This window comes from Ictidomys tridecemlineatus, chromosome 6, assembly GCF_052094955.1.
Source record: "Ictidomys tridecemlineatus isolate mIctTri1 chromosome 6, mIctTri1.hap1, whole genome shotgun sequence".
Classification (NCBI taxonomy): Eukaryota; Metazoa; Chordata; class Mammalia; order Rodentia; family Sciuridae; genus Ictidomys; species Ictidomys tridecemlineatus.
Genome location: NC_135482.1, coordinates 108,916,682 through 108,928,697, shown reverse-complemented (window position 1 = coordinate 108,928,697; position 12,016 = coordinate 108,916,682). Strand labels below are relative to the sequence as shown.

The 12,016-nt window shown below is 33.9% G+C and overlaps 1 protein-coding gene across 23 annotated transcripts in view; it reads left to right on the top strand.

The window, feature by feature from the left end:
* Erc1 (ELKS/RAB6-interacting/CAST family member 1) overlaps positions 1-12,016 on the top strand; it is a 502,961-nt gene that overhangs the window by 208,326 nt on the left and 282,619 nt on the right. For 16 of the 23 annotated variants that reach the window (XR_005731973.2, XM_040281166.2, XM_040281167.2 and 13 more), the window contains one exon: positions 457-468. The exons of the other annotated variants lie outside the window; for them this stretch is intronic. Coding sequence is in view for 15 of the 16 variants with exons in the window: in XM_040281166.2 (XP_040137100.2) it covers positions 457-468 (12 nt within the window). In the remaining variant the exon portion in view is untranslated. The remainder of the gene's footprint in view (positions 1-456; positions 469-12,016) is intronic. 23 annotated transcript variants of the gene reach the window in all.

Below are 12,016 nucleotides of genomic sequence, written 5' to 3'. Positions count from 1 at the left end.
ATTGGATCCTCTTAATGGAAAGGGAAGCAAAAAGAATACTCAGTTATAAGGTAGGAGTATATAAAACTGAGCTGACTAAAGTTGTAAAATCACTTAATGACAGTTCTAGCTACTTAAATGAGAAGAGGGTAGCTAACTTCCTCTTATGTTGCTTAGGAGTTAAGAAATTATTTTTTTCCCTGTCCCAGGAAATGATAAATTTTAGACAAAAATTTCTTCCTTTAGAAAGGTTGATTAAAGTATGATGGTGTAATCTAATAAGAAAATGTACTTCTTGAGAGTGAAAATCTGAAGTTACTAATTTTTAGTGCCTATGCAGAATCTGTGTGTCCTGTTCTTTATTCCTGTGCTTTATGTTTTGTCTATGTCCGTGATTAATATTTCTGAATATTGTCCTTATTAATTCTTTCTAACTTTCTCTTTCACATTTCATCCTGGATTTGCTGTTTCCTTCAGTCTCACCTCAAGGTCAGTATGTTTGTACAAAAACAAAGATGATGTAATTGAACCTTGTTTACTAACATTAGCTTCAATTCTAACAGGTCACTAAAATGATAGAACTTATTCTAGGAAAAAGATGTCTAGAAATCTGGTTGTGAGTGTATAAAATGTCTGAGTATAATGTTTACTAAGAGTGAATACAAATTTTTATATTTTGAAAGAATGAGAATCTGGGCATGGTGGCAGTACCTATAGTCCCAGTGACTGGGGAGGCTTAGGCAAGAGGATTCCAAGTTCATGGCTAACCTCAACAAGACCTTGTCTCAATAAAAAAAATAAAAGGACTAGGAATGTAGCTTACTGATAAAGTGCCCCTAGCTGGGTTCAACCCCAGTACCAAAAAGGGGGCGGGGGTGGAGTTGAGATAGTGAAAGTAGAATCAGATAACCAGAGTTTGAGAGAATTATAGCTGTAAAGAGCCACCAGAGGAATGGGGGGGAAAAGTACAGTAAGGATGACAGAAAGAAATTTGACACAGTCTGTGGATTTATGTAAGAATCTTTGAAGTTTTTTTACCAAGAGAAATCTTTGCACACACATACAACCTTTTACACTTTAGTTTTTGGTTTTGTTTCGTGATTCTGCTAAATGATAGAACTACTGAAAAAAAAACCAGCATATATATGTGTTCAAGGCATTATGGTAGAAGCTTTACATTATTTGTTTCACTTCATCTTCTCAGCAGTGTTATAGGAATTATTTCTATTTTAAGCTGAAAAACACAAGTACAAAGCTAATTTAATAACTTACCCATTTTTACTAGTGAGCAAACAGTAGAAGAAGCTGCCTAAAATAGTCAGAAACCTGAATTTTTAAAGTTATTTTTCATGTGAGCCACAGCAGTGTGAATTATAGCATGAGAATTTATGATAGTTCAGAAACCGAATTTGTTTTGATTTACATTTTTCTAATTGATAAAGATGTAGAACTTTTTAAAATATATGTGTTGATTGATTGTATATCATCTTCTGAGAGGTGTCTACTCAGTTCCTTAGCCCATTTATTGATTGGGCTATTTGGTTTTTTGTTGTTTAGTTTTCTGAGTTCTCTATATACCCTAGAGGTTAGGGCTCTGTCTGATGTGTGAGTGGTAAAAATTTGCTCCCAAGATGAAGGCTCTCCACCCACCTCACTGATTGTTTCTTTTGCTGAGAAGCTTTTTAGTTCAATCCATCCCATTTATGGATTATTGATTTTAATTTTTCCACTGTAGGAATCTAATTAGTGAAGCTGGGGCCTAATCCGACATAATGGAGATTTCTGCCTACTTTTTCTTCTAGTAGATACAGTCTCTGGTTTAATTTTGATCCACTTTGCATTGAGTTTTCTGCATTGTGAGAGAGGGAGGGGGAGCATGGAGGATTAGATGAACTCAAGATTGGGCAGAGGAGTGGGAGGGGAAGAGAGGGAACCTAGGGGTAAAAAAGATGGTGGAATGAGATGGATATACATGTATGAAGACATGAATGGTGTGGATATGCTTTGTATACAACCAGAGATATGAAAAAATGTGCTCTTTCTCTATGTGTGCTATGAACTGTATTGCATTCTGCTGTAATGGATAAAAAATTAGAATAAAAATAAAATAAAACCTGAAAAGTAAAAAAAAAAAAAGAAATGAATTTGTTAATACCATATGCATTTTACCTAGCAATTCTCTACTAATAATCATTAAATTGTGTGCGTGTGTGTGTCTGTGCACATGCATCCACACGTTTGTTGTTTGTTTCTCAAAGCACCCCTTGGATTCCCATGACTAGCATATGGATTATGTAGGGGCAGAGGGACAGATTATTATTCTGCTGAGGAACTAAGATCAGGGAATGAGATTTCTCCAGGGTCAGCCAAGGATGATACGTAGATTTGAAGCCAGCTCTTATTTCAACATTGAAACTCTATACTATAAGCACTCTAACCTATGAAGTAGCCCCACATTGTTTGGATTGTCTTAGATATCTCATCTGCAGTTTTCTTATCAGTAAAATTGGGATAATTGTCTAACATGTAGTCAATACAAATAGGACTTAGAGTAGCATATGCCACAGGGTAAGCAGTCAACAAATGGAGCTATTAGGATAGTTCCAGCCTTTTTAATGGAATGTTATTTGATCCATCATGTTATAGCATGATGTCATGTATGTCAGGTTGTTTAAAATACTGTACTGTTCTTATTGGTTCATACTGACTTCCAGCACAAAGGGACATGATTTGAGAGCTGCATCATTAGGTAATTTCATCACCATGCAAACTTCATAGGATATATTTATTTACACAAACTAAGATGGCTATAATGACATTTGCATTACAATCCCATGTGACCTCTGAAGTGTATGCTGTCCATTGCTGAACAAAACATCATTATGTGGCACACAACTGTGTATGAATAGAAAATGATAAAAGAAGATACATTTCATCTGCAATGATATTTTAGGACTCCACTTACCTTTTGAGGTGCAAAAATTTGTATTATAAGTTGGAAGATGAAGCTGAGGCTCTGTTGGGAAAATTTCTTTCCCATTTCTGTTCACTGAAATGTCTTCTCAGTGTTTAGTTGAGAACCTAACTGTTATTTCTGAAGAAGTTCCCTTAATTTTTGACTCATTTGAAAATAAGAAGTATAAGGCTAGGGTTGTGGCTCAGTGTCATAGAGCACTTGCCTAGCACATGGGAGGCACTGGGTTTGATCCTCAGCACCACATAAAAATAAATAAACAAAAAAAGGTATTTTGTCCATCTACAATAAAAAATAAATAAGCAGTGTATGTGAAGTGTAAATCAGAGTATTAAAAAAAAAGAAACCTCTTGTCATTAATTATCCAAACCTAATTCATAAAGGTCCTTCAGTCAGATTTATACTGTCCTCTTCTCTCTTACCTGATAACCACTTTATAAAATAGAGTTTTAAGTGATCAATTGTCTCAAAATTTGTATCTTTTCTCACCTTTCTTGTATTTTGATGGGAATATGGTTCCAGGCTAAGTCTTCCTGTTTTTTTTTTTCATTTGTTTCTTATCAGTTTTTAAAACTTGCCTTTTTACATTAAATCCTCCTTGTTTCCTTATTTCCATTCTCTTTCTTTCCACTGATGACTCTGAACATAAAGTTGTGTCCTACTTTTTTACATCCTTGGTTTTTTCCCCTTCAATTCACTGTACTATCTTACTTTTACTTTTCCATTTTTTATTTACTTGAACAATGTTTGAAAGAATCAAGATTCTATTCTTGCGGTCTTCACTTTCACACTTCTTATTTATTTCCCAAACCAATCTAATTTAGATTCTTATCTGACTGCTATACTAAAATTACTAATATGATGTCAAATTCACTAATCTTGTCTTGGGCCTCTTTGACGATTCTGGAGTTTTTTCTTTTTTTCTTTTTTTTTTTCCATTTTTTTTTATTGATTGTTCAAAACATTACAGAGCTCATGCTATATCATCTTTCATACATTTGACTCAATTGGGTTTTGAACTCCCCAAATACATAATGCAGACTCACTTCTGTTACATACTCACATTTTTACATAATGGCATATTAGAGACTGTTGTATTCTGCTACCTTTCCTATCCCCTACTATCCCCCCTCCCCTCCCCTCCCCTCCCATCTTCCCTCTCTACCTCCTCTGCTGTTGTTCAATTCTCTCCCCCTTTTTTCCCCCTCCCCCTTGCCCCTCATAACCTCTTATAATTTTGTGTATCACTGAAGGTCTCCTACCATTTCCATATGTTTTCCCTTCTCTCTCCCTTTCTCTCCCCCCATTCGTCTTAGTTTACTGTTAGTCTTTTCCTCATGCTCTTCCTTCCTGTTCTATTCTTAGTGGCTCTCTTTATATCAAAGAAGACATTTGACATTTGTTTTTTAGGGCTTGGCTAGCTTCACTTAGCATAATCTGCTCTAATGCCATCCATTTCCCTGCAAATTCTATGATTTTGTCATTTCTTAGTGCTGCATAATACTCCATTGTGTATAGCTGCCACAATTTTTTTATCCACTCATCTATTGAAGGGCATCTAGGTTGGTTCCACAGTCTAGCTATTGTGAATTGTGCTGCTATAATCATTGATGTGGCTGTATCCGTATAGTGCGCTCTTTTAAGGTCCTCAGGGAATAGTCCAAGAAGGGCAATAGCTGGATCAAATGGTGGATCCATTCCCAGCTTTCCCAGGAATCTCCATACTGCTTTCCAAATTGGCCTCACCATTTTGCGGTCCCACCAGCAGTGTACAAGTGTGCCCTTTTCCCCACATCCTCGCCAACACTTATTGTTGTTTGACTTCTTAATGGCTGCCAATCTTACTGGAGTGAAATGGTATCTTAGGGTGGTTTTGATTTGCATTTCTCTGATTGCTAGAGATGGTGAGCATTTTCTCATGTGCTTGTGGATTGATTGTATGTCCTCCTCTGAGAAGTGTCTGTTCAGGTCCTTGGCCCATTTGTTGATTGGATTATTTGTTATCTTATTGTTTAGTTTTTTGAGTTCTTTGTACATTCTGGATATTAGGGCTCTATCTGAGGTGAGTTTTTTATATTATTGGTTGGCCTGCTTACTTCCTGTAAAATTCTTGTGTAGTTTATGTGACTTTTTTTCTGTTATCTCTCCTTGGTCACACTTTTCAGTTGGTTTTGGTTTTTCTTCTTTTACATGTTTCTTAACTCTTAGTGTCTTGTATGTTCTTTTTAAAAAGTTCCTTTTTCATCTATATTAGTAGTCTGCCCTTTTACTTAGATTTATTTTGTTTTATGTAAATTTTTATGGAATCTACATTTTTAATAAGCTTTATTCATTTAAAAGAAATCTTACAATGTTTTCAGTAAAAATAGCAAGCACATATATAGCACTTAAAAATGACTTTCCCATTTTCTAAACATTTTCTCCACGTATCATAGTTATCTAAGTAATTCTAATTATGGTGAAATCGGAAAACAATTGTGCTTCACTAGAAAAATATTATGGAATCTTTCGCCTTGGTTTGGAGAACTTTTGTCTCTAACTTAAGCTGTGAGCTGACTCATATTTTCAGTGGAAAGCTTTATCATTTGTCTTATTGTCTTAAAGTTTTATTATTTGTCTCATATTTTGTCTTATTTGACTGATTTGATCTCCCACATTCTAAATGAAACTTACGAAAAACTCCAGAAGAATTTGTTCATGGAAGCCTTTGGTGTACACAATTCTCTTGAGCTACAAATTATGTTAATTATATTAATGTTAGATTCATTTTAATAACTTTTACCATGCAGTAAATATATCAAACTGTACTTATTTCCAGATAAGTTTATTTTCCAAGGAAAACATAATAAAATAGGTTTAATTTTTCCGCCAGCACAGATCACCTTAACCATGGTAAGTTTAAAGCTTCTCTTTGTTCCAGAATAGAATTTGGTGCAGTATTTTTTTTCTATGTAGAATCATTTTGCCATTTTAATTATGACTTTCCCAAGTCTAGTTTAGAACATCAATAGAATATAATTTAATTTATTGATGTTTTTGAGATAGAATTGAATGTTTGGGTGACTTCATTAGGTCACCTTTGGCAAGATACTTAATCTTCAGTGTTTACTTTAACAACCTATTTTATTTGTTGTTGTTGTTAACTTTGCTATAACACTTGTAGTTTTTCTATTATACATTTCCATTTTGGATAGATTTATTTTGTTCTCCTCTTCCTCAGTTATATTCCTTTGCCCTCCTCTGGCTAAGGAGGAGGAGTACAAAGACTCTTTATTTAGAGTGATGCTGACTCAATGTGACAGTAGCACTAGGGAATAAATAACTTTTCATGCCTTTTGCTTTCTTTAACAACTCTGCAAAAATATATGTCCTCATGCCTGCAATACTAGCTACTTAAAGGCTGAGGCAAGAGAATAATCTGAGATCAGCTGGGTCAGCATAGTCTAAAAATAAAACTGTGTTTTCTTTTTAATTTTTTTTTCAAATAACATTATTTCCTAGTGTTTTTGTAATAGTCCACACAAGAAAGTGTAGCCACATTTTATGTTAGCTAATGGCTACTGAGATAACAGTGTACTATTTTGAATGATTTTGGGGGTGTAAAAAAGGTGTGAAAAAAGAAAAGACTTGGGCTGATCTACTTGTCATCTACTGAAAAGTATTTCAAAATTAGATTTTTTTATACAGTTGTCAGATTTAGCAAATAAAAATATGGAGTGTCCAGTTAAAATTGAATTTTAGATAGTGAATAATCTTTTGTATGTTATATAAATATTGGAATTTGCTTATAATAAAATATTATTTGTTTATCTGAAATATGAATTTGAGCATTCAGCATTATATTGGACAGTCTATTTTCAAGCACTCTTCATCTGCTTGAAGTGTGAAGGTGGGGAGTTATATTAATTGTGTTATTTGGTATATATAGAACCCAAAGATGCAGAATGTGGGGTCTTGGAGTAGAAATTTGCATGCAGCTCTGCCTCTTAACTTAGCAATTATCACAAATAGGTATTTACTTGTTATTTTTTGTTTTTTTTAATAGTAGTACTATTTTGTGGGAGAAATTCATTAACTGAGTAAAATCATAATACTGTAATTAGCAATTAGACTTTTAAAATCAATCTCAATGAGTTTATTTTTAAGGAGGCTATTGATATGCATTGTTCCATATGATTATCAGTATATATGCAATTCACACAATTTTAAAAATTTATGATTTCATGCAACATGTTTTTATAAGTGTTAGGTCCTTAGGCCAAAGTAACTCTAGACCTAACAATAAGCATGTTTTTCTTTTTGTCTAGTTCTTAGGTGAGAAGTGCTGGTCCCTCACCATTTTATAGCCTGTTGTGTGAGAAGTTTCCTTTATTTTTATCTATCTATAATCTATCTATCTATCTATCTATCTATCTATCTATCTATCTATCTATCTATCTATCTATCTAAGTTATCTGGTTCAAAGATCTTCCTTCCTTCCTTCCTTCCTTCCTTCCTTCCTTCCTTCCTTCCTTCCTTCCTTCCTTCCTTCCTTCCTTCCTTCCTTCCTTCCTTCCTTCCTTCCTTCCTTCCTTCCTTCCTTCCTTCCTCCCTCTCTTCCTCCCTCCCTCCCTCCCTCCCTCCCTCCCTCCCTCTCTTCCTCCCTTCCTCCCTCCCTTCCTTCCTCCCTTCCTTCCTCCTTTCCTTCCTCCCTTTCTTTCATCTGGTTTACAGATCAACATTTCCAGGCGATATTGCATTTTAGATATGTGATAATGTGATTATTTGGTAAGATACTTCAGAGCAATACCTCTCAAACTTTGGTGTTTTGCAAATTGAATGGGAGTTTGTCCATATTTAGTTATTTGATGGATTTGGTGGAAGCCTAAGTTTCTATATTTCTAAAACTTTCCAGTGCTGATGCTGCTGGGCTGTTGAACTTGCTTTAACTTGAAAGGCTTTAGCAAGTAAACAGTTTTTAAATAGATGTGTCCTCTTATTTAATAAAATTTACAAACATTGAACATTATCCCTTGATTTCCCTGTGCTAAATTACATATGAACTTGTTATAAAAATCTACTTTTCCTTGGTTTCAGGATACCAAGGTGACCTTTTGCCCCTGTTAAAGGCCCTGCGAGGTTTCTTATTGGCACAGATACAAGAGTCTAGTTAAAATTCCAGGATGTTAGAGCAAAAGCACTGTTTTCATTGGCGCCTGTTGCTTTGTTACTTAAATGTATGAAAACATTTTGAGTAGTGTAACAGAATGACAAGATGTTGAGGATGAGGAATGGGGAGAGGAGAGTTAAACTTCAGAACATTTTGACAAGGCTATTCTTTCACACAAACTGTCCAAAAGCTTCTAGATTTCTGATATCATGTAATTGGCTTGAAGTTCCCAGAATTTGAGATTGTAATTTGGGAGAAACAGATGAGGAAATCAAGGATCTTCGCTGACAGCTAACAGATTTGTGAGATGATTTGGTTTATGTGTATATACTTTGGGATTGTTCCCTTTAATTTTTTTCGGCGGCGCGGGGGGGTGTTCTGGGGATTGAACCCAGGGCCTTGTGTATGTTATGGTGCATTCTACCACTGAGCTGCAACCCAACCCCTATTACTATTATTTTTTAAACGCATCTATATAGTATTTACCACTTTATATTTTCTTTTATCAGTGAAGTTGTTATCTTTATTTTAACCATCTAACTGTTGTGTGGGTTGTCTGTCAGATTTGAGCATGATAACAAAAATCCATAAAGTAGTTTCTTTCTTTTTGCAAGGGTTTCTAGGTACATGGGGGATGGGATTCAGGAATTTGACCACTGTCATAAGCAGGATGAAATGTATCTGTTTAATTTGTATTTACTTAGTTTTCCTTACAGTGATATTGATATGTTTGTTTTTGCTGTTTGGGGAACATTTGCTACCAAGAACCACAAAAGAAAATTTTATGATGCTATAGATATCTGTTTTATCTAAATACCAGTTATTATAAGTTCCTAAATGAAAAATCATTTAATTATGTTGAACCTAAGTATTTTGAAAGAGATAGTGAAAAATTATTCTCTTCAAAAGTGGTTTTTCAGATTGAGATGTTTAAAGGAAGTTCTTTTTAGATGACTTTCCAAGAGCACTACAAGGAAGGAATAATGAACAGTCTGGAGAAGTGATCAGAATAATGTTGCTGGAATATAATAAAAACTTTGTATAGAATATTTTGTGAGAGGAAAACTCACTTTCTTTTGTTCTTGCTTTAAAGGTTAATTAAATATAAACCATACTAGCTTGCTTATTTCATTATTAGTTCATTTATTAATGCATCTTTAGGATACATCTGTTCTTTCTTGCTTTATTATAAAAGCTATCTAATTTCCCTCATTCTCCCCTCCAATTGTTTCCCCTTCAGTTTATTTTCCAAATTTTGGAAAAATCTTAACTCCGTCATTTCCCTACTTCAGTCCTATATGCTTTGGGTGAACTACATATTCCTGTTTAGCATGAAGTTATTAGGCTTTTGCTTACCTTCAATGTTTTTTCCCCCTCCCCTCTGCTTCTCCAAAGTTAAACTGTAGTCATATTGAACCATAAAGGTTTCCCCAACCTAACACATTCTCCTTTGCTTCAGGCTCTTGTTCATATTTTTCTCTCTGCCCAGAACTACATTTCCTGTAAGATGGGCTAATCCCTTAGGAAAATTTAGATACCACCTTTTTGGATGCTTTTCCTGAGTATCACTACCACCCTGGTCTCCAGGTTAGGTTAGGTTCCTTTCTTGTTTACTCTTTTTTTAAATGAAAAAACAAACCTCAATATTTTATTATGTGATTCAACAGATTGTTTACTCTTAAAGAACTTATATCTTACATTTCTTGGATGTTTAGGAGGTATTGGAGATCAGGAATTATTTTATTTATGGAATTATATCTTCAGTGTTTGATTCATGATTATAGTACTTACCTAAATATTTGTCTGCTTAAAAAGAAATAAATATGTAAAAAAAACTCTGCAGGCTCCCAGAGTTTAGATGACTGCAGATCCTCATACATCCAAGAGCCCATTTTCTTAAGTATATTTGTAGTCAGTAATGCTGTTACTACCCTTTGATTAGTCCTCTTTACCTTATTTACCTGTAGCTTAGCATTTGGCCTATTTCTCTGACTTTAAGGGTTTTTTTTCCTAGATGTAAAATTAGTCCCCGATTCTTCTTGCCTAAAAACTTTGTCTTCTGTTTTGGCTATTCACATAAAGTGTGAAAAAAAAATCAGTGCCTTACATTTATTTAATATCTAAAAGCTTAGTGTGCATTTTTTACATTTATCACCTAATGTAAAAGAAGAGATAAATTCCGTAGAAGTACTAAAGGGTCATTCTGTCATATTCATCATTTCAAACGGAGAGAAAGTTGTGGGGGGATATATGTATATATGTGTGTGTGTGTGTGTGTGTATTATATATATATAATTTTTAGTTGTTGATGGATCTTGATTTTATTTATTTATACGCAGTGCAGAGAATTGAACCCAGTGCCTCACACATGCTAGGCGAGTGCTCTACCATCGAGCCACAACTTCAGCCTGAAAGTGATAGCTTTTTAAAGTACATAAAAATGACACTTAATTGAAGCAGGCTCTCAAAAGAGTTCAGTTGAAAAAAAAAGAATCAATAACCTATGCTAAGCATTTTTCATGCGTTATCTTATTTACTACTCATAACTCTATGTAAGAGTTCTCATGGCATAAATTAGAAAGATTTTTTTTAAACTCAAAAAACTCATTAAAAAAAACAAGGGGGAGAAATGAATTACAGTAAATGGGGTAGAGAGAGATGATGGGAGGGGAGGGGATGGGGGATAGTAGAAGATAGGAAAGGCAGCAGAATACAACAGACACTAATATAGCAATTTGTAAAACAGTGGCTGTGTAACCGATGTGATGCTACAATCTGTATACGGGGTAAAAATGGGAGTTCATAACCCACTTGAATCAAAGTGTGAAATTTGATTTGTCAAGAACTATGTAATGTTTTGAACAACCAACAATAAAAATTAAAAAAAAAAACTCATTAAAGCTTAAGGAGGCTAAGATCACATAGTTAATGGCAAGCCAGTATTTAATTTAGAACTCTTCAAACCTTAAAGTTTTGCTTTTATATCATTGTGTACTTAGGCAGTTCTTGCAACCCTGGGGGTATCTTGAATATATTCTGAGATTTAAAAGTATTCCATGCATGATTTGATTTTGTATTTTCAATTTGATGATAATCAAAACAAATTATACATATATATGTGTGTATATATATATATATATATTATGGATCATCTAGATGAATATTTTAATGCTAAGTAACAGTATTTTCATCCTTTTGTTTTTCAAATATTACTATTATAATTGTTATGGGCCAATAAGAAAAGGACAGCAGTAGACCTGATGACATAATGTGTTCAAATGATATTATGATATACAGAATGAACTTAATTTAATATTTGTATATTTTTAAGATTTTTAGATTTAATATTTGTATATTTTTAAGAATTATAATTTATCAACAGGGGATTTAGAAAAAACTTGCCTTTATAATTATTTTATTTTATAGTATAATCCAGTCTACATGGTTTGTTACAATATAAACCATTCACCTCATGAGGATTAAGCATATAATTTTGTTTAGGGGAGTGCTCAAAAGCTTTGCCAAGATACTGCTATATAAACTTTATGTTAAAGAATGGGTGTTTGGGGGGCTGTGGTTGTGGCTCAGTGAAAGAGTGCTTGCCTAGCATGTGGGAGGCACTAGGTTTGGTTTTCAGCACCACATAAAAATAAATAAAAGTATTGTGTCCATCTACAATTTAAAAACAAAGAGTGAGTGCATGTATGCTCAGCAAAGAAAGGATAAGGACATTAAGGCATCTAAAAACATCAAAACCAAAAATTTCAAAACTGGACACTTACTATGTGAGGGAATAGTAAAATATACAAGATTATTAAGGAACTTTTGTAGTAATTAAGGGAATTTGGATATTGCTATTTAGCAGTATGAATCAAAACAAAAGCAAAAAGCAGGGAATATAAACTGAATTTATA